The sequence below is a fragment of the Malaclemys terrapin genome, chromosome 6 (genome assembly GCF_027887155.1).
Source record: "Malaclemys terrapin pileata isolate rMalTer1 chromosome 6, rMalTer1.hap1, whole genome shotgun sequence".
Taxonomy (NCBI): Eukaryota; Metazoa; Chordata; order Testudines; family Emydidae; genus Malaclemys; species Malaclemys terrapin.
This window is the reverse complement of record NC_071510.1, coordinates 104,787,888-104,811,731: the sequence shown is the minus strand read 5'-3', so window position 1 is coordinate 104,811,731 and position 23,844 is coordinate 104,787,888. Positions and strand designations below refer to the sequence as shown.

Genomic DNA, 23,844 nt, shown 5'->3' with positions numbered 1-23,844 from the left:
CAGGTGGCCCAGTGTTTGTACAGTTTTATTCTGATTTAAATTTGCCTTTTAGTCTTTAACAGCCAGTGACAGGGCAGGCTCCTTTCCCATGCTGGGGTCCCTCATAAACAATCTTGGACACCTCTTGCTTGTCAAGACCTCTGAGTTTTATTATTACCACCACCAAGTCCCCATCACAGTCTCCGTGCAGCACATATAACTACATCTAACTAATTATCCCCAACTGGTGCGATAATTCGCTCCTTAGCTCACCAAACCCCAGTCTCTCCTCTTCCATCAGGACTTTCTGGGTGGAGCTAATTATTGCTTACATGGTCAGAGTGCTGGGTCAGCTACTGGGTCTCAGTATTCTGTCACACCACTCCTGTAAACTGCCTTGTTTCCTCTCACTGGTTTCAACAGTTAAAATCTGATTCTTTCCCAGTGCATGATGCATCAGAAATCTAGAGGCATCCATTCTTCCCTCATAAAAATCCAAAACAGCTTTACTGTATACCTATAAATATATTGAATGGTTCGGGGGACAAGCTCTTGTTAGTGTGGGTCTTTCCATTTCGTTTTAACTGAAGACTTTTGCCATTTTTCTTTGAAAATCCTGGCTTTGTTCAGACCTGCCATATGAAAATGAAGCTATAGAAATATTGTTGCCACTTTGCCTGACTGGTGAGCCAATATTTGGAGTCTGCTGAATTGTTTCTGTTAGGAGGAGAAGCTGGCCAGTGTTTTGGGTGGTGGCTTCTACTGTTTCATCTTTCACTACACAAAGGAGCATTTAAGTGCTTCTTCCACTTAGCCTGAATGAAGGGTGCTTAGTACACACACCAACTTTATCCAGGCCCGTGATTGATAGCAGCTGTTTAATACCTTCCAGCATAACAATATAATCTAACAGCCTGTTTGGGAATTTCACCAAAGCTCATAAAAATAGCCACATGAGAATATACACATGGCTTCAGGTGGCTTTGGGTTATTTATTATAAAACATGATCAATACTGACATGATTCCTCATTTCCACTTCTATACTAGCTGTGACTTACCACTAGCCACATTGTAATATATATTTTGTTGTAATTCTAGGAATGATGAAGAATGGAAAGAATGTCCTGATTATGTAACTGCTGGAGAAAATAGCTGTTATTTCAACACATCATACACCTCTATTTGGATTACTTATTGTGTTAAGCTTATCAAAAAGGATGAAGTATTAGATGAAAAATGCTTCAGTGTTGATGAAATAGGTACATTTCCATTATATATTTTATGCTGCTTTATTTTTATAATATGATACATATAAGCAAATGCATTGGCTTGGTTACCATGATTTTTTTTCATTAATTTGGGAGTTTTATATATTTAAATTCACACTGTGGTAAAGAATAATCTTTTAAAAGTAGATGGTAAAAAGCTTGAAAGTACAACCTAGGAAAATGTTCCAATATAGGGAAAACTCCCATGGATTTCAATTAGAAAAAAACCTCCCTCATTCCAAACTTTTCTTTTAAATGCACAGTTCAGCACAGATTAGCTTTCATGGATTTATACTATATTTTAAATATTATGAGCAAAATGTTATTAGTTAGGAGTTCAGGGAAAGTTTTGGGCCCAGAGTTTCAAAATTCTGAAACTACCTATCTGGTTTTCCTAATATGTAATCTTAGGGTGAAATCCTGGCCCTATTAAAGCTAGCAGAAGTTTTGCCATTGACATTAATGAGGCCAGGATTTTATCCGTAAAGTCAGCAGGAGTTTTGCCTGCATCAGGGCTATGGGACGGTCCCTCTGAGATTTAGGCGCAAAATGTCTGGCTCAAATGAAAATATAACACCTATTATCAAATCTTCAGTAATGTAGATAATAATTTCTAGGTTGAGACTGTTACTGTTATATAATTTACAGTATATGTGGTTCAAATACTTTTTTAATCATGAACAGTGTTTAGCAAGAATAGTGATTTCAGATTGAAAACTGTTTTATTTCCAACACGCTGTTTAAGTACAACCTGATCCTCCTGTCGGCCTCAACTGGACTCTACTGAACACCAGCCTGACTGGGATCCATGCAGACATCCAAGTGAGATGGGATCCACCCCCATCAGCTGATGTTCAGAAGGGATGGATTACACTGGAGTATGAACTGCAGTACAAAGACGTTAATGAGACGAAATGGAGGGAGGTATGAAGCAAACGTGTTTATATATAAACAATTGTAATGTATTAAGAGCTCACTTGTGCCTGGTTCTGGAAGGAATCTCCCCCGCCCGCCCCCCGTATCGCCTTGGGGCAACTAGTGAGTGCTTCCTTTTGCGTAAAACAGGCAATGCTCCTTACTAGCAGTAGCCACCTGAAAGAGGACAGGGTGATGGTAGGGCCTTTGCCCTGCTCGCAGTCTACACTGGGCAGCATAACTAGCAAGGCATGGAGGAGAACATGTGCTGCACTAGTTGCAAGGGTAATGATTGGGTGCCACTGCATTGTGCGTTCTCCAGAATTCATTCTTGAAGCTCTAGATGCCGCATACTCCCTCCCTTGTGTGGACAATGACTCAGTAGCCACAATCTGGCCCTAAAACGTTTATGCTGCTAATATGAAAGAAAGGAAATACCTATAAAATTAGATAATACACCCTAAACCTTTAACAAACAATGTAAATATTTCTCTACAGCCTGTAGGCAGGCCAACCTTGGTTGTGATCTTGTAAGATCTCATAAGTAAAGTACTATTGGGCTTGGTCAGCACTTGAATGGGAGATCTCCAAAGAAAACCCAGGTAGTATTGGGGATGTAGCAGGTTTTGCTCTTCTCTCTGAGCCTGTGCTAAATTGCACAATCTTTTGTTGGCAGTACAGCCTTTCAGATAAGACATAAAACCAAGCTCCTGATCACTTGTGTGGTTGGTAAACATTTTGGGCCATGTTTCACAAGAGGTGTTTGATCCTGGTATTATGGCCAAATTCTAATTTGAAAAGTTACTTTTTTGTCTACTTATATTAGAGAAATTAATCTTCAATTCATAGAATTTCAGAGTTGGAAGGGACCTCAGGAGATCATCTAGTCCAACCCCCTGCTTAAGGCAGGACCAATCCCCAATTAAATCAACCAACAGATTTTTTTCCCCTTATCCCTAAATGGCCCCCTCAAGGATTGAACTCACAAGGCTGGGTTTAACAGGCCAATACTCAAACCACTGAACTATTTCCCTCCTCCCCCCGCCCTTCCCTCCTCAGTCCTGCTGAGTGGAGTTGTCAGTGCAGGATAGCTGCTGCTTCCTCCCCCAAAAGTGTTTACATCTTAGTGATGGATGAAGTGGTCATAGGCTCATATGATAATAATAGACTTTGAGATCCTTGTGGATAAATGTAAAATATGATTATCAGTGACCTCAAATTTTCCTGTAATAAAATAATCTGTTTGTTTCCTAAATTTTTGCTGTTTTTAAAAAAGTTATTCTATTATATCTGTTATTTTCATTTTTTGGCACAGCAATATTAGTTTGATGCCAAGATATCAGATTTTCAGGTTAGTCTGTGAAATTTCTGGGTTTTATACATTTGGGTTAACCCTTTAAAATTGCTTACATTTTAAATGTACTTCTGAATGCAATTCTGTGGAAAATTCTTGTAAGTATGCATTGATTTAAAAGAGCATTTGTAATACTTTTAGTACTCATTTTATGTTTTCCTTTATTTCCATTACACACATAGAATTTTGCATCCTTACCATCTGCATCCTTTTCCATTTGGCAAATGCCCTTTGTTTCAAATAGAACTTAATCACTTTGGCTTTTTTCTAAGATACTATCAAATTAAAATTCATATTTTTAATAAAAATCTGATCTTTTCTGTCACAGACAATATTGTAGCGTTTTGAAACTGAAAGAAATTTTAATCAGACTTTTCTTGCATTTTTCTCATTTCGGACAATGAAAATGTAATGGTTGTTTTCGCTTCATTTTATAATCAGTGTCTGGTGAGTTCAGATTCTCATGTGTTAGCACAATGCTGCAATGTTACATTTCAAAGACTTAAAAGAAATGTGTTAAAAAGGTTTCCAAGGAATTGTATAGTTTTAAAAAACTGAAATATTAACTACTGTTACTTGGTTTTATAAACAGTTATTTTTATTATATTTTTATTTTGGGCCAAATTATCCCGTGCATTATCCCTTTAAGAACAACTTAAAGATCACCTGCAAAGTTTTTGAGGAAGATTTTTCAAATACATGGCATTTCAAATAACTACCATTTGTGCCTTGAAAATTTTTTCCTTCTTTGTTTTTTTCTAAGAACCTCTAGCTGTTAGTATATATATTTTTAATTTTCCCCAGTACATGTTAAAAAAAAAAAAAACAATTTGATTTGTCTTTTATATGCCCTTGAAGTCTTCTGTTTGGACACATGCCTTTTTAGCTTCAAACTGCTTGCGTTACTCCTTTTTCTGTGAATAATAGCATCAGAATCCCAAAGGACGTGTTAATCACTGTCTATAAAACTGTAATCTGAGCTGCTTCTGGTCTGAGTTACTTGCCTTCCAATATTATCTGTGTTGGGAGGCAGTAATGTAGTGGCTTTAAACAAGACTAGGTAACAATATATAGAGTGCTAAGCATGCAAATATCAGTGATGTCAACAGGGGAGGAGCTTAAGTCTCTCTTGCTGATTTTTTGGTATGGGGCAAGTGACAGACACGGATTGTAAAAAATCACAAAAGAGGGGTTAAATTAAAGCAGAAAGACCATGAGTCTCATAAGCTAAAAAAGAGTCTTTACCTTAGAGACCTTATCTGTGCTGCTGTCACATCAGGCAGTCCAGTTCCTCCATTGATTACTGTCACTTGCTAGTTACACTGTCCATGATGCCTTTTGTTGCCACTTCATCAGACAGTCTGTTGCTAATGCAGAGGGTTGGTGAGAACACACACCTTTGTCTAACTCTAGTCACAATATCAAACCATTCACCCAATCTTACTGTTCGCCTGCTTCCATCATATAAACTCCTTATTATGTTGATCAGCTTGTCTGGTATCCCGTAACTTCTAGCAATATTCCACGGAGTCTCTCTGTGGGCACCACTGAACTCTTTTTTTAAAAAGTCAATAAAGTTGATTACGAAGGGGTCTTTTGTCAAGCAGTAGGGTTTTTGATGTTCTGTCGAAGTGCGAATGTGTTCACAACTTGGTCTATTTGGACTGGACCCAGACTACTGTTCTGATAATATTTCATCCGTTGCTTTCTTCATTCTTTTCAGCATAAGGATAGCCAGTGCTTTGCCTAGGATTAATAGCAGTACAATGCCTCTCCAGTTCATGTACTCATATCACCCTTTATTTTTTGGCAATGTCATGGTGATGCCTGTAGTAAGTGAAGGCCCTAATAAAGGCCCAGTATGATGCCTGAGGCCTGAACTAAAGAAATGGTCAAGACTTTGCTAACATAAAGCAAAGTTAAGCTGTGAGCCAGAGGCAGGCCCTGCTCACAGAAGCTGGCAAGGAAAGGGCTGATGCTGCAAAAAGAGACATACCTAAAAGGTACTGGACACCAGATATCAGAACATACACTATACTGGAACATTCCACAGATAACATGGAACAGGCCGACCCATCTCAATGACGGGCAAAAGAGTAAAATGATGGATAGAGTTGTTTTGATTGAACCAATCTGTTCAAGGTGAGAGGCGGAACCTTGCTGCGTAGAGGGGTTGCACCTCAATACGTCAAGAGTGATGTGTAACTTGTTTGTACCTGTGTATAAGAATGTATCCCGGGGGTGGTGTCTTTGTCCGGCCAAGGGGGCAGTGGAAAGTCCTGCCACTGAGCCGGGTCCATTCCCAAGAGGCACTTTCTCGTAGTATGCCCTGAATTAGGCTAAGAAACCTACAGGGAACTGCAATTGTGTCCAAGGTCGCAATAAACCTAGTCGACGTGACTTTACATCTTACTAGACTCTGTGGTTATGGGGGGTTCTCTTCAGGTCTGCTGTGTCAGCTATCTGCGCAGAGCTGGGGCAGCACACCGAGGGAATACACGCATGCAGCCGAGTGATATCAACATAGGAGAAAGCAGAGCACCACACCGGTAGCATCTGACAACAATGCCATCTTTCCAGTCTTGTCACTTGTTTTTTCACCCATATTTTATTAGTTTTCTTAGCCCCTCAATCAGAATTTCACCTCTCGCTTTAGTACCTCAGCCTCAATTCTGTCAGCGCTAGGAGTTTTCACCCTGTTTGAGGGCTTTCTTTGATAGCGACTTTAATTTTATTGGGCGTTGTTGGTCCCCCTTCTATTTATAACTTAGCATTGGTATTTCTCTTGAACCTGTGCATGATCGTCAGCTCTGGACAGTTTAATATGGAATGGAAATATTATTTCTATTGTCTAGCTTCTGTCCATGATCGTCCCTGATGGTCTGGTTCTTCCTGAGAGGTTTTCATTATTCTGTAGAGTTGCTTGAAGTCTGCACCCTGTAGTGCTGCTTATGCCTCTGCAGCCTTCTGAACCCTGGCATTTCCATCTTGCCTGAATATCTTTCTTTCTTTGTCTTCTACTCTGTATCTTGCATCCACTTCTAAAAGTTCAGCCTGCAACTGTTCCTTTTTTGCCTTCAGAGCGTCCTGCTCGCTCCTCAATCACTTCCCATGACAGAGGTAATGCATGATTCTTTCTTCTGCCCTGTTCGGAGGCCCACTACTACCTGTGCTGTCTCGACTGCCTTCTTGCAGTTCCACCATTTGCTTTCCAGAATTTTATCAGCCTGGTCCTAGAAAACACTGGATCAGTTGCTAAGAGCAATCTGGAATCAGCTGTGTGTTTGTCTGTCCTTGAACTTTCGACTGCTATAACACTCTTTTTGTCTGTCTTCATGATCTTTTTGAGTTTAAGTTATAACATGTCCAGTAAAAGATAATGATCTGAGCCAACATCTGCTCCCCTGCTGACTCTGACATCCCTCAGAGAAGATGCCCATCTCTTAGCAATACACACTATTCGATCTATCTGGTTGACAGTCACGTTGTCTGGTGATCTCCCATGTAAGCTTGGGAATCCTCTTTTGTTGGAAGAGATCACCTCCTATCATTACGGTGTTTGTGCCACAGAGATTCAAAAGCCGTTCGCCATTATCAGTTAGGATGCCTTCTGCTGATGTGGCCATGACTCCTTCCCAGCCAGTAGAGTTGTTCCCAATTTGTGCATTTAAGCCATCTATCATTAACTTGATGCCATGATCAAGAATAAAGGCCAGAGTAGTGATTAGCAATGGAAGGTTAAACAAAAGAAGTGACTCTTGAAAGGTGTGAGGAAGGAGAGTAAAGCTGTATGGCACAAAGAATAAGTCAGGAAATTGCAGGCATGCTGTGGCAACAAATTGTAAAAGTCCAGAGTCTTCCATAGGCTAGGGTGACCAGAGACCAAGTGTGAAAAATCGGGACGGGGAGCCTATATAATAGGAGCCTATATAAGGAAAAGCCCCAAATATCGGGACTGTCCCTATAAAATCAGGACATCTGGTCACCCTACCATAGGCTGCTCTATACAGAAAACTGGAGCAAACAATGTAATCCATTGACTTGTAGTTCTGAATAGGGCTGTCAATTAATCGCAGTTTTAATCACAGTGTTAAACAATAATAGAATACCAATTTAAATTTATTATAAATATTTTGATGTTTTTCTACATTTTCAAATATATTGATTTCAATTACAAGATAGAATACAAAGTGTACAGTGCTCACTTTATATTATTTATTATTACAAATATTTGCACTGTAAAAAAGATAAACAAAAAATAGTATTTTTCAGTTCACCTCTTATAAGTGCTGTAGTGCAATCTCTTTATTGTGAAAGTGCAACTTATAAATGTAGAATTTTTTTTGCATAACTGCACTGAAAAACAAAACAATGTAAAACTTTAGCACCTACAAGTCTACACAGTCCTACTTCTTGTACAGCCAGTCGCTAAGACAAACAAGTTTATTGACATTTACGGGAGATAATGCTGTCCTCTTCTTATTTACAATGTCACCTGAAAGTGAGAACGGGCATTTGCATAGCACTGTTGTAGCCAGCGTTGCAAGGAATTTACGTGCTAGATATGCTAAACATTTGTATGCCCCTTCATACTTCGACCACCATTCCAGAGGGCATGCTTCCATGCTGAATTTAAATGTGTATTCTATTATTGTTTAACAGTGTGATTAAAACTGTGCAAAGGAAGATTGATGGTATTGCTGCTGCCTAGCCTTCCCTGTTGAATTTCTGCTGGAGAAGGCCAGCTTTACATTATGATCAAGCTTTCATACTATCCTTCCCATGTGAGTCTGTTAAGGGAATGGGTTCAATCAGTGCTTCCTCCAGCTGCCCAGGGCAGCATTACTCATATTTGAGGTTACCTTGGTCCCTTGGGGCTCCAGCACTAGAGAGGTTGTGACCACTTTTTGACACTACAGCCCTCCTGTGTCTGGTAGACTTTCCACCATTAGGACCTACTCCAAGATATACCTCAGTAAAAGAAAAGGCACTAAGCCATCCTGTGAAAATCCAGTGTGTTTCATTGTTTCTGGATTTATACAACTACAGTATGAAACAAGCAAGCTAAACTAGTTTTGGATTGTGTTCTTTCTTAGCTCCCTTCCAGCCAGATTGGTTTTACATGCTAGACTCTTACAAGAGTCAGTAAGACATAATGCCATGGTTCTCTCAGCTTCTTCTTGTGGACCACTGGGGACAGGAAGGAGCCTCTCCTCTCCCAACACCACAATTCATGACTGCTTTGCTCTCAAGATATTTCAACCTGTAGAGGTACTTGTGGTCCAAAGACCACAGTCTCATAACCACAGAGAGAATGGATTTTAAAGTACACATTAGGCAAACACAGTGCTTATTTAGATTGCACAGTTCAAGCACAAACTTATCCCAAATCTGTGGGATCATCAATTCTGTCTTGGCCAAATGATTTCAGGCTAATCTATTCCACTCTGTCTGGCTTTCATTCACTCTTGCCAATAATAGTACTGGGTTCTGCAAACATAAATTCAACATAACTCCCACCAGAGGGAATTGTATTTAGAGCACATTTTCATTATTTTTGTGTACTCTCATGCTGGAGCTGGAAATAGATTGTATAAGGGAGGAAGACTGGCCTTAAGGAAGGGAGGTGTTCAGATAGTATGGGATGGGGCCCAGGTACATAGGTAGGTACCAAGGCAGGTAAATCTGTGGTTAATATTTATATATAAGGGTCTCGATTCCTGAAATCTGTTCCCACTCTTCATATGTTACCGTTACATTCTATTCACTCTGATTTTTGGGGGGAAGGGGTTTACACAATATTCCTAAAATAAGAAAGTTTATAAGATGTGCAGTGAGTTTGGTGTTTGTGCACAGGAAAGAGATTAAAAAAATTTAGTTCATAAGAACTGTGCTGAAGTGTGGACTCTAGAGCATAGTATTATCTGGGATGGGGTTTAGGAAGTATACCAAATCCTTCCTCATCGTGTGGGGCTGGACTAGATGCCCTCTCAAGATCCCTTACAGCCACACTTCTCTATTTCCAATATGTCCTGTTGTTTTTAACAGGACCGTTTTCATGGGGAAGTTAGCAAAATAGTGTTGGAACAATAAAAGGGCTTGCAGTTTGACACATGCCCTCTATGTCTCTGAACAGTAAACATAAAAGTTCCATGTAAGTAAAAATGCTTGCAGATGTTTGTATTTGTCAACTAAGTATCAGTCATTTTGTCTTTGTAGCTGGAGCCCATGCTCACAACAGTAGTTCCATTGTACTCGTTGAAGCTGGGAAGAGACTATGAGATTCGAGTCCGATCGAGACAACGTGCATCTGAAAAATTTGGGGAGTTTAGTGAAGCCCTTTATGTGTCTCTTTCTTCAATTAGCTCAGTTCTGTGTAATGAAGGTAAGTGAGGAAAAACGACTCTGCAAAGAAGTGTCATTCTAAACAATGCCCTGCTTTCCATTGCTTCCTCTCCTTAGTATTTAGTACTTGAATACATTAGAAACTCAGATGACTGCAATAAAAAAACACTTAGTGAGACTGGCGCTCTGGCACAGCAGAATATCCTTGCATTGTGGTACAGGAAGGACAGATTCGGACACAAACTCAGCGAGGCTGTTTCCCAACTTTGCGAAGATATTAATGATCCTAAAATTATTTTTGAGTTCTGTAGTTGACGCCATACACGCTTAGATAAGGGCAATTACACTGTGAAAGCAGTTAGCTTTCCTCCTGGCCTGCCAGAGATGGCGAGGGATAGTAACTTTCTGACTCCTGCTCCTCTACCCATTTTTAAAAAGAGCTTTAGAAAAAGAAAAACAGCTGATATGAGCCTTCCCATTTCTTTTTATCTAAAAAAAAAAAAAAAGGAACTGATCATTCTGAAACATCGTTGGGCCTGACCTGCAAATTTACCAACTCAAAACTTGATATCATTGGCAAATTTATTTGTTTTACTCTTTTTTCCAGATCACTAGTAGAGATGTAAAATAAAACTGGACCAAACAATGATCCCTTCAAAATCCTACTAGACACCTCCCGTCCACTGTTTATATTGCCAGTTTCTATGGACATTTAGCCGGTGTTCTGTCCATATGGTACTGTTCTTCCTACCCACGTCAATTCAAACTAAATTTTCAAGTAAGATTTTGTGGAAACAGAATGACAAAATACCTTAATAAAGTCCAAATACACTGTGATTGCTGGGTTCCCTTCATCCTTAAAGCCCGGATTCTGGAAGCTGAGCCATATGGGTTCACATGTACCTCTGACTTCAGTGCTGACCTGAGTTCTGTATTTGGCATTTCTCACTTTTGGAGCACAAAGTTAGATCTGAAAATTTTTGCCTTAAAGTTAGGCACTTAAATCCTTGTGTAGGCACCTAATTTTTCAAAAATGCTGCGCATCCACAGATCCCGTTGACTTTAGTGGGACTTTTGGGTGCTCTGCACCTTTTCAAATGGGGCCTGTTATTTAGGTATCTCCATATGGATTTAGGTGCCTAATTTCAAGCACATTGGCTTGAAAATTTGGCCTAAGTATCAGAAAGCTGAGCTGTTAACTGAATGGGAAAAGTGGTCTCTGAAAATATTTTTTATATTTATGTTCTTACATACAGTTTTAAAGCTCCTTGTTCAATCCTTCTTGGCCAGAAAAAATGAGTGAAGTCTAAAATTAAAACAGGGAATCAGGAATCTTAAGGGCTGCAGCCAGAACAGATTTTCATATGTATTCCTAATTTGTTACCCTTTACAGTCACCGCTTCAGTAGAATGAGAATACCATTATTTAAGAAGAATGTTTCACTTATCAGTATGGTTTCTCATTCCTATCATACCACACATGTTAAGTTCTCTCCTCGCATGTGCCAGGCTGCAAGGCAGGGGGGGGAAAAGGGGAAAAAGCCATCAACCTTTGTAAAATTGATACTGCTCAAAACATAAGTGACCAGCCTGGCCTTGTGGAGAGGCGCATGCTGGCTGTTGCATCATGTTACACTGTTGGGTGATTGCCTGGGCCAAAGGGCATGGTTTGCTCAGAAAGGAGGATGGCTTACCTTTAGTCTAGTGAAGACATCTGCTACCAGTAATGAGCACTCTTCTCTTGCTTAGAGGAGCAGTAAAATACACCGTGCAGCAAGGTTTGTTGGCTGTACTATCACTGTCAGGCCCTGAGAAGGCAGGATATTTCCTTCCATGCATGCATCTGTCTCCTTCTTAGGCTATGTCTACGCTACAGGTTATGTCGACATAATTTATGTCGCTCTGTGGGAGGAGTGAATAAATCACCCCCTGAGCGATATAAGTTACACCAACATAGCTACTGCAACTCGCGGGGGCTGGAGCAGTTAAGCCGACGGGAGAGTTCTCTCCCATCAACTTAGAGCAGCTACATTAGAGAGCTTACAGCAGCGCAGCTGTAAACTGTAAATAGTGTAGCTGTGCCCTTCAGGTAAGTGCTTCTGCCCATGCTACCTTTGCCAGGATTTGGTTCTATAATAGAAAACTTCATCTTGTTTTCAAGGTGTCGAATTGGACTCATAAAACGCAGTATTAAGTTGAGATTGGAAGGACATTTTTACTTGTTTTTTGCACAGAATTTTTAGTTGAGTGACCAAAGGTCCCATAAAATACATAACTTGTGGAATCCTTTGGTACTGAAGGGAAAGTTAAATGTAAGGTCACAGCAAAGCCTTGCAGATTCCTGCCAATATGATTTTGTTCTGTTGTTTCAGAAATCGAGTTTCCATGGCTCTTGGTTATCGTCTTTGGAACATTTGGGCTGATAGTGGTGATGTTCTTAATTCTGTTCTCTAAACACCGAAGGTAAACGTGCTTCATCTGTTCACTTTTCTTTAGCAGTTGTTTGCCGTGATCCATTATGTCATCAAATCACACATTTGTACTGCCCTTTCAGTAAAGTCTACTGAATCTTACGTTGCATGTTGAGTTGACAATCAGCATCCAAATTTGCTGTGAGGAGTTTGCTGTCTGTAGATTCGAAAAAGCAGTTAAAGAAAATTCTGTAGTAGCAGCCAAATGATAGTCATCTAATTTAAATACTTCCAGAGATACAGCTGACTAAAAAAAACAGCCACAACTGCTGTCTTGTCTGTTGCAGTTACAGGCAAGATAACTATAAGATGAGGCAATCCATTCTCAGCTCTGCAGTGGCCTGTGGAATAGAAAATTTTCTGAATTATGAGGTGCATTTTTTAAAAATTGTCTGGTTTTAGCAGGCTTACATTGAAAAAAAGAGAGGGGGGAAGTAATCTATTCCTTGAGATTTTTCAATCAACTTCATACTGAAGCTGAACTTTTTATTTGTCCCTGAACAATGGAACTTGTCCCTGTGAGGTTTATATGTAAAACAACTGAATTGTAGCCCTTTATTTTAAAAGTTTTTACACCATTTTCAGGATAAAGCTGGTGGTACATGGAACTCATTGGTTTTATTGAACTTCTGCAGAGTAGTTTCACATATTGATGGCTCCTACTCCTTCCCAGGCTGCAGATGTCATGTCCTTGCTACTCGTAACTAGAACTGGGCAATTACTCGATATGGGGATTGGACATCTAAATCACATGGTATTATTTCTCATGCATGGTTGGATGACTGAAACTTTTTATAAACAGCAGGAGAAAAAGAAAGAAAGTTCATGATGACCATGGATAAAAAGGACATAAATACTGATGAAGTGAACTCATGGCACTCGTTTAAATGTGTGTTCATGGATATCTCTTGCAGACTTCACTCAGCTGAATTGGTACTTCAGCACCCTCCTCGGCTAAGAAACAAGGGCATAATCAAGAGTAACTTATTTAAAGTATTCTTGTAAATTCCCCCCCCCCCTCTCTCACTCACTCACACACACACACACACACACACACACACACACACACACACACACACACACACACACACACACACACACACACACACACACACACACACACACACACACACACACACACACACCCAATGGTCTTGCATATGTACATTTAAATATGTAGACTAAAGTGTTTTTCACATGCCAAGAGGAGCAAAATTCAATACAAGGCCCACAAGATGGAACCACTAGTTTAAAAGGTCATTAAAGCTCTGGAACTAGTTCTGTGATACAGTAGCCCTGAAGCAGAAACTTTGGAAAAAAATATGTGTCGTGGGAGCCAGTAGTCCGTCAGTTCACTCTTCTATTGGACAAGAAGCTAGATACATTATAAAAGGAAAGCAGGATTTTCCTTTCATGGATATGGTAAACCGGTTGGTGAAAGAGGGGAAGGAACTAGAGAGAAGGAGGTGTATGTGCCCACAGTTAATGTAAAACCTAGCTTTTCACAAAACACAGGAAATAGTTGAAGATCAGTTCTTTTTCACATAGGCTAAAATTCACCACTGTGTAGAGTACCACATAAGGCCTACAAACATTTCAATATCACTTAATGGTGCACAGAGAGCATGCTGGCCCTCTCCCCATTATGATTATCTCCAGATTGCTGTCCTGGAAATTTGTTATGTTAGTGGATGGTCTGAATTTACAAACACAATCCATTTAACATTTTGCTTTCATTAATCTGCAGGTTTTGTTTAGCATGCCTGAAATACCTTCCCTCCCTTTCACTGCCTAACCCTTTCCATTCCTCTGTTTACTACTTATTGGACTTCTGCAAGATCCCCTTATCCCTGAAGATGCTTAGGGAAAGTCTCTTGGCATGCTGAGTAATCCATGCTGACTCATAAGGTTCAGAAAACCTGTTTCTTATTGGAAATGAGATTAGTAAACAGCATTTTTTTTCTTTAACATTTTTAAATTGAGACCATCACACAGGAGTCTTGGAATAAATAAGCAATAAAGCAATGGAATGCCAACATCTTATTTCTGTGTGCCAAAAAAAGTAACAGGTTAAATTATTTGGAATTAAAAGCCAATTTTTATTTTTCAAGGTTAAAAATGCTGATTCTTCCTCCAGTTCCAGCTCCAAAGATTAAAGGGATTGATCCAGACCTCTTGAAGGTAATTTTATATTGTACAATATAATTCTGCAGAGTGGGCATCAATTCAGTGATGATACTTGAAAAAAAGCTTTCCCATGCAGCCGGATTTTGCAGGAAAACTATAAGATAGGTGTTTCATGCTGGGAGAGATGCTAGAGTATTTAACATAATACACCGTACAACTGCTACCATTGCAACAGTTACTTTTCCTTGAACAAATGTGTTACATAAAAAAGCATAACCATTCTTGACTATTTCCTTTATAACATATACATTTTGGTTTTGCTCTGTAGAAAGGAAAGCTAGATGAAGTGAACTCCATCTTAGCCAGCCACGACAGCTACAAGCCACAGCTGTATAACGACGACTCATGGGTTGAGTTTATCGAACTGGATATAGATGACCCCGATGAGAAGACAGACGGATTGGACACTGACAGGCTCCTGGGTGACGACCATTGTAAGTCTCACAACTGTCTTGGAGTGAAAGATGATGATTCTGGACGTGCCAGCTGTTGTGAACCAGATATTCCAGAGACTGACTTCAGTGCTAGCGACACATGTGATGGCACCTCAGATATTGATCAGTCCAAAAAGATAAGTGAAAAAGAAGAGGATCTCTTGTGCCTTGATCAAAAAGATAATGATGAGTCACATGCTAGTTCTGCTGACCCAACTATCCAGAAGCCTAATACTAATATTCAGTCTGAAGATAACCAGTCAAAGCCGCCGTTTGCTGACAGTATTGAATCAACTAGCCCACCTGTCCGTACACAGCTAAGCAACCAGAGTTCAGTAGCAAATATTGACTTTTACGCACAAGTAAGTGACGTTACCCCAGCAGGAAGTGTTGTACTTTCACCAGGGCAAACAAACAAGACGAGGAGAACACAGTGTGACGCCTACACAGAACCAGCTATACAGTGTCAACCAAACTTCACCATGGACAACGCCTACTTCTGTGAGGCGGATGTGAAAAAATGTATCGCTGCGACACCTCACGATGCGGTTGAGCCACATGTGCAGGAGCAGAGCTTTAATGAGGATGTTTACTTCACCACAGAGAGCCTTACCACTACTGCTGAGAATCCAGGTGCACCTGCAGTAGAAGCCTCAAGTTCCGAAATGCCTGTCCCAGACTATACCTCCATTCACATAGTGCACTCTCCACAGGGCCTTGTACTCAATGCTACTGCGCTGCCTGTGCCAGACAAAGAATTTATGATATCATGTGGCTACGTGAGCACAGACCAACTGAACAAAATCATGCCGTAGCCTTTCTTTGATAATGTGCGTACAGTATGTATTTAACGGCATAGAGTTGGCTTGGGCTTATATGCTTAAACCAAAATAATGTTTTAACTTTTTTGTGGTTCTTATGCTTTTACCTGAAATGTCAAAATGAAAACGTTAAATCAAAATATTCCCATTGTGTATTGTAAATATTATCTATGAATTGTCTCAAAAGACTGTTTAGTAGCAGTGACTGTCTTGTTATTGTGGGTGTTGATTTTTGTGATACTACGCATTGAATGACTATGTTTAATATACAGTAAATCATGCTTTTTGAAAAAGCTAATGTCAGGTGGTTTTTGAAGTTTGAGAATTTAATGCAAATCATATCACGTGCTGAGATCTTTATATCAGTAACTGGGAACTGAAAATATAAAATAGGTGGGAAAGCAAAAGTTGTTTGGATAAATACATTTATTTTGAATTATATAAATTAATAAATATTTTAGACAAAGGCATGGATATTTTATATTCTACTACGTACTGTAGTTTAAATATGATGATCCATTTAAGGAATGTATTTGCTGCAATCTGATAAGAGCTTGTTCCTGCTTCAGTCATTGCGGGGGGGAGGGGAGGAATTAGTTTTTTACAGAGCCATTTTTATACCTCCAAAGAAACCTAAAGAGAAATTAAAAATTGTAGCAACTCACATTATCTGATTATATTAATTTCTTACCGCAAGTATAGAAAAGTATTAATAAATTTAAGTTTTTCAGAAAACTTTACAATGTACAATTCGAATCCATTCTTCACTGGATTCTGGTTAGTGGCAATAATACACGTGTATAACAGTAGAAACAACAGCAAGTTTTTGTTTACCAAGATCTTTAAAGACTTATAATTACACTTTTATTGAATGGTTCTCAAGCTCTGGTGACTTGGCAGCTTTATTTCTTCACATGGGAACAAATTCTGAAGTCCTCACTGAGACAAATCTGCTGTTGAAGTCACTAGTAGCTTTGCCTGAGAATTGAATAAGAGTTAAGGAAGGACTTCAGGATTTGGCCAACAGTGCATTTTTGAAGCTGTAAACAATCAAATGAAGTTAACAGAACAAAGGAGTTTGAGTACAGTATTGTTCAACAGTGTGTTTTCTTTTTCACAGTCTAACACAGAGAGAGATAGTGTCTCTCAGCGACATTAGGAAGACTTTCAGAAATCTATAAAAGAGAGAACCAAAATGCAGTGGGATAGCTTTCTTCATTCTTATGCATTTTTAAGAAAGTGATAAAGCTTTGCAATGAACCATTATTTGCTTAAGAAGTTGCCTTTATAAGAAAGGGTTTCCATCTTAGCAGAAATATTTTTTGAAATCAAACATAACCAGGGATTTTAATTTCCCTTTTCTTAAGTGAATAGCAATCTATGGGCCCAATGAGGCAGACCTTGCTTACATGAGCACTCCCACTTAATTCAGTGGGACTCAGCCTTTGACAAAGGGCTGCAGAACTGAACCCTATGGTTGGATGGGATTTAAGTTTAGCATGTACTTTATGGTAAATGTTTATTAAATATTCTGCTAACAGCTATATTATTTAGTTTCATATAAAATTTAATAAGTGTACGACACTAATGCGATTAACAGCTATGTATGTGTTTGGAAAAAGTTTCTTACTATATTTCTATTGCCAAAAATAGAAGATACCTCAATCAATCTCAGAATGTCATTTTGGTACTTTAGTGGTTACACAAGTCATTATACACCAGTATGAAGATTTGTGCCTTTCAATTTCTATTTAACTTTCCTTATGTCAGTGTTTTTTCTTTCAAAGTTTAATAAATTTATTTTCTTTGATCCATCTTGACACGGAGTTCTTTATTGTAGATGCATTAAATATATTTTAGCATTTGTGAATTATGCCAGTGTATTCAGACTTGACCCAATAGAAAGCCAGGATTTTCCATCAAATGAAGCAGAAGGCAGCCACTCTTGTTTGGACCAGGAGCATTGCATGCTAGGACCTGTGTTTTCTGTGGGCCACATGTATACAGTTAAATATGAAGGTAGAATTAATTGTACCTGGGCCACTTTGTATAAAAATTGAATAATAAATATTTATTGGAGCAGGGACTTGAAGCTGGCTGTCCCGTATCCCAGATGAGTGCCCTGGCCCATAGTGTCAAATCTCTTTTTCTGTAATTATTTACTACAAAGTGGAACAACTTCAGTAGGGGAGATTGAGAGCCCAACCCCAAAATCCCATTAGCCTGGTGGTCAGGGCACACACCCGAAAGGTTCAAGTGCCTGCTTCAAATCAGGCATGCAGAGTACACACATCACAGCCACCTGAGCAATTCATGACCCACTGCCGTCTTGCGTCTGAGATCTGCTCTGAGGAAAAAAAAACATTGGGCCATGGTGGGGAGATAAGGGGGGAATGCCTAGTTTGAGAATCCTACCGGGACTTAAGCATGAGCAAGGGCTCCAAGCAGTTTGTTAGCTCTGGGGCAGCATCAGCGCTGAGGCAGCTTTGTGCATGCCTACCAGGGAACATTTAGGCACGTAATGGACTTTAGGCACCTACAGGGTTAGGTGACAGCTGTGCGGTGATTTTGAGAATGTCAGTGGTGCCTAAATGTTGGACTTGAGGCAGTTGGGTGCCTGAGTAATACCTTTGTGGATCTATCCTTAGGGCCCAATGCTGCCACTCTCTTACACAGAGGAGTAGCGTCTTTCCAGTCCTGAAGTAACATATGACTCAATGTAAGAGTGTGAGAATCAGTCCCCCTTGAAATTGTTGACAAACAGCATGGCCAACCCCCTACTATAACTACATTTTCCTCCCTCAATTCTTCCTGCATGTAATCAGCACCCTGAGATTTTGCAATCAAATCACAGATGGCAAATGGACACTGGAGACAAGTAACAGTTTGGTGAAAAGCAAAACAATGTCACTTCACTGAATCTTTTTTCTGGCATTAAATAGTCATTGTTCTAAGCATGGGGAACAAATTAGGAGACTAATCGCTCGGTATGCTCAGATGCTTCCTGGTAGAGGCTGAATACTGAGACTACAATTCGATTCTCAAGGGGAGAGGGAAGGGTTTCAAGGTGCTGTACCTGCTGCTTCTATTGATGCCATTAGGAAATGGACTTAACTTGGAGAAGAGTGCGATTTCCATTCCTTCTCTGCATTGGTGACTACAGGAGATCCCTGGGTTTGAGGGTATTTTCGATAGACGGCTGAAAGAAAACCAGACGGTGTGAGTGCACTTCTACTGGGTTAAGAGCAGTTGGTTGGGGGTATTTTTTTTTTTGGTTGTTTTTTTAATTTGTAATTTTGAGAAAGCTGATAGTTAAAGGCCTGTATTCGGCACTATATTGTCCCAAATAGTTTGTGTTTTCCCACATGTTGCTGAGCCCGTATGAGGGATGACTCTGTGATCTCATAGGGTATGTCTACACTGCAATTAGTCACCCTTTGCTGGCCCATGCCAGCTGACTCAGGCTCGTGGGGCTAAGGCTGTTAATTGCAGTGTAGATGTTTGGTCTTGGACTGCAGCCTATGCTCTGGGACCCTCCGACCACAATTAAACACCCCTTATCCCGAGCCCCACGAGCCTGGCCAGGCCAGCCTCAAGTGTCTAATTGCAGTGTAGACATGCCCATACAGGCCAAGTGTAAATCAGTAATGATTGGAGGCCAAGGAGACCTCAATATTATCTCTGCACTCCCCCGATGTCTATTTGAATGTCAATTAACAACATCAGAGAAAGTGTAATCAGTTTTTCATGGTAACAAAAGCCATGGTATTGGAGAACCAGATGCAGGTGAAGTGGATGCCAACACAGATAATACATGCACCGGCTAGATATAGGGAGGTGCATCTGTGGGAATGGACTGGATCACAATGCAGACAGCCGAGTAAATGGCTATGTAAATACTGTCAAGTAACTTGACATAAGTGTTGGGGGAGAGGTTGTTTTGGTTCCCTGAAATTGCCTTCATAATTTTTAATTCTTCATCATGGCCTTCCCCTTCCCCACCGCCCCAATATGTGAAATTTACCAGTGTAAAGAAATGTTATCTGGAAACAGTGCAGAGAGAGAGACGCATACAAATCAAGAATGTACTGAAATTGTGTGTGTGTGTGTGTGTGTGTGATGGATCCAGTTATAGGGACAGAGTTACATACATCATCCATTCTAATTTTATTTTTCTGAAACCTACCGCTATTTAAGATTTAGGGGACAAACATACAAAAGTAGTGATGATGTTCATGCAAGTTTTTACTGAGTTCTAAAATGTCACAGATTTTATTGAGATGCATTTCTCTCTCTCTCTCCGTGTGTGTGTGTGTGTGTGTGTGTGTGTGTATATATATATAATGCCCTTTTCCCCTTTGATTATGTCATAAATAACCTATGATAGATACTATATATAAGTGGTGCACTAGAAAAACTTAAGATAGTTAGATCCAGTTAAAATGTAAGGAGAAACTATATGACATCTGTCAGTGTGCTGCTTAGCATATAGTTAAAGGAAACCTTCACAATATTTAATTTAATTTTCTTGAAGACTTTAGTTTTGGTAAAAATTGTATGTGGTTTAATTGTTTTGCATACAGCAATTAGCTTCCAAGTGGTTGTGTTACATTTATATACGGACCATTTAACTTCAGGCAAACAAGATGATCAGCACTGAGTATCTTCTCAGTATCTTCCCCCTGAGTGCAACCTATAAAATAAGATAAACCACTGCATAATTATAACCAATGTCATCCTGCACAATCCAGTTTCTCACACTGCTTTAAAATTTTATTTCCTCACCACTCACAAATCTATTTGGTTTTATCTTTATATAAGTGCAGTTAATATCTATGTGCACCATTTTCCAAGGTTGACAAGAGTCATTTCCTATTGATTGAAGCAGTTTGGTCTAGTCCAGCAAATAATTGCATCTACCAGAGTTATATTTTTTTTTATAGACCAATCCTTTAAAGCAAGTTTTTGGGGAATGGATAAAGGCTTCAGAGAGACATTTATAGTATCCAGCACTAAAATTCTTCGAATAGGGAAGATAGAATGTATAGTATTCCCAACTCATTAGTGATATTGTGGAGGAAAAGCTTCATTGGACTTCGAGAAATCACAACAGATACTCTCAGAGCATGTACAGATGTGATTTTATTTTCTTATTTTTTTCCCTCCAAACTTATGGCAATATTCTTTCCTCTAGTTATATAAGCACGGGAAGCCATATCTAAAGCTCTGTGTGTTCTATGATTCTGTAGCCACTGAATTTGCTGAAGAAACCACCCCTAGCTGCAGAATGATATGCTAGACTCTAAGCTTTCTTCTTCTTTCTCTAAACAAAAATCAAGCCCATGATAATGAAAGCTGCAGGGTGTTCAGCACAAGCCAATTACTATGGGATGTAAATGTAGATTTAAGATCCTAATTTTATGCATCCAGTTTTGAAAATCACGAGTATAGTTTCTAGCCCTTGTTAGTGTGAAGTAAATCTTCCAAACATGAATAAAATGCAAATTAATGCTAAGGTGTCTGCTTGAGTCTGTAGCTGCCTGAAACAATCACTCTGAGGCATGTGAACTGCCCATGCATCCCAATAAGATATTAATACTGAAAACTAATGGTGATTTAAATGTCAGCATTGTTAATTGCTTTACGGTCGATCATTACAGTAGGAACATCCAGCTCTTATGCTTAACCCACAGTCTCAGTCTAGCTCTGATGGCTTACCGGGTGACAACAAGCCCCAACTGCCTTCTGACAACTTCCATAATGCTTGGACACATTTTCAATGCAAGATTCTGCAGAACATTAAAAAAGTAGGGGCAGCATGAACTAAACTGAATTTGATATCAAATTGAATAACGTAAAAAAGTAATGCAGTGATTGCTTCATTTTTCATCTTTCATTCAGCAGTACTCTGAATTTCTTAATTTATCTGAAGCTTCCACATATCTCCAGTCTCTAAGAATATAACAATGGTCATACTGAGTCAGACCAATAGTCCATCTAGCCCAGTATCCTGTCTTCTGACAGTAGCCAGGGCCAGATGCTTCAGACGGAGTGAACAAAACAAGATAATTTATCAAGTAATGAAGCAGTCCCAGAGTCTAGCAGTCAGAGGCTGAGACATGCTGAGCATGGGGTTGCATCATTGACCCTCTTGCCTGATAGCCACTGATGGACCTATCCTCCAGGAACTTATCTAATTCTTTTTTGAACCCAGTTATAGTTTTGACCTTCACAACAGTCCCTAGCAATGAGTTTCACAAGCTGGTTGTGCACTGTGTGAAGAAATAGTTATGTTTGTTTTAAACTTGCTGCCTACTAATTTCATTGGATGACCTCTGGTTCTTGTGTTATGTGAAGGGATAAGTAACACTTCCTTGTTTGATTTCTCCACATCATTCATGATTTTATAGACCTCTATCATATCTCCATGAACAGTCCCAGTCTTTTTTCTCTCTCCTCATATGGAAGCTGTTTCATACCCCTAATCATTTTGTTGCCCTTCTCCGCACTTTTTCCAATTCTAATATATCTTTGAGAAGGGGTGACTAGAATTGCATGCCATATTCAATGTGTGAGTGTACCATGGATTTATATAGTGGCATTATGATATTTTCTGTCTTATTATCTATCCCTTTCTTAATGGTTCCTAATACTCTGTTCACTTTTTTGACTGCTGCTGCACGTGGAGCAGATGTTTTCAGAGAACTATCCACAGTGATTCCAAGATCTCTTTCTTGAGTGGTAACAGCTAATTTAGACCCCATCATTTTGTATGTACAGTTGGGATTATGTTTTCCAATGTGCATTACTTTGCATTTATTAACATTGAACTTCATCCGTCATTTTTTTGCCCAGTCACCCAGTTTTATTAGATCCCTTTGTAACTCTTCGCAGTTTGCTTTGGACTTCTCTATCTTGAGTAATTTTGTATCATTTGCCACTTCGCTTTTTACCCCTTTTTCCAGATCATTTATGACTATGTTGAACAGCACTGGTCTCAGTCTACAATGGAGTGCGGCAGAATCCAGATGTCTGGCTGCAAAACTTAGGTCAACCTTCCTGCAAAATACCCAGGGCTTGACCATAATCATTAAATCCCAGTTTAGGAGTGTGAAAGGAGTCCAAGCCCTGTAGCATGCTCCCTCCCAGGCTGTGATACCAAGGAAGTTTTCCCCCAAAACTTTTTGATGTTAGATTTCCCCAGAAAAATGAGGGATGGGATCGAGAGGTAGCCACTGATTGGAAGCCATGGTGACAAGCACAGTATAAATGCTAAGAGAGGATAGAGTCAGAGATGTGTCAATCTGAATGTCACATCCAGTAGCATGCTATTTCCTATCCGAAATCCATTTGGGCTTGAATGCTGCTTGAAGAAGCATTCACACCCTATTTTCCCCCTCTGCTGATGATGACATAAAGGAGTCAATAAGAATCATTCTATATACAACACAGTTGGGGTACAAGGAGGGTAGAGGCGCAGGGCATCTGTGGATCTCAGATGATCCAGTGGTTTGAGGGATTACAGTCATCAATGTCTCCTTCTCCCCAGAATAAATGAGTAGGAACTTCTAAGGTTGCATAGGGGCTAGTATGCCCATTTCCCAGGGGGGACTGTTTAATGGAAGGAAAATTATATCTTAAGCTTGGGAGGTTTTGTTCAACTATTTTTCAGGTTTTGGAAAGTTAAATTGTATGCTGAAAGTGGTGTGTTTTTTCATTCAGTCATAATCAAAAAGCAGTGAAATGATTTTCCCCTCAAACTTTGAATAACAAAAGGGCCACTTCTGGGCAGAGATCACAGAAGATGGAAAAATTGAAACCCTCAGAAAGAATATTTAAGGAAATTACAAGCTTGTGAATATGGGGCTAAATATAAGGTTTGTTTGGACTTGACTAGCTTTCACTGTTGTAAAAGCTGTAATAAATCTTGCAGGTCTAGAATTCAGACTTACATTTTATAATGAAACATCACTATCAGGCCAACAGAAACAAAGATACAATTATGCTTTCAAAAAGCTGAATTCAGGTTCCTGTCTTATCGGCTTTTATTACTAGAATGGGAAACAGGGT

At 39.5% G+C, this 23,844-nt stretch overlaps 1 protein-coding gene across 6 annotated transcripts in view; it reads left to right on the top strand.

The window, feature by feature from the left end:
* The window catches only part of GHR (growth hormone receptor), a 205,159-nt gene extending 187,575 nt beyond the window's left edge, over positions 1-17,584 (top strand). For all 6 annotated transcript variants that reach the window (XM_054031699.1, XM_054031700.1, XM_054031697.1 and 3 more), the window contains 6 exons: positions 1,079-1,239; positions 1,994-2,172; positions 9,737-9,902; positions 12,234-12,324; positions 14,444-14,513; positions 14,788-17,584. In XM_054031699.1, coding sequence (XP_053887674.1) covers positions 1,079-1,239; positions 1,994-2,172; positions 9,737-9,902; positions 12,234-12,324; positions 14,444-14,513; positions 14,788-15,768 — 1,648 coding nt within the window. In that variant the 3' untranslated portion in view covers positions 15,769-17,584. The remainder of the gene's footprint in view (positions 1-1,078; positions 1,240-1,993; positions 2,173-9,736; positions 9,903-12,233; positions 12,325-14,443; positions 14,514-14,787) is intronic.
* Positions 17,585-23,844: the final 6,260 nt, after the last annotated feature.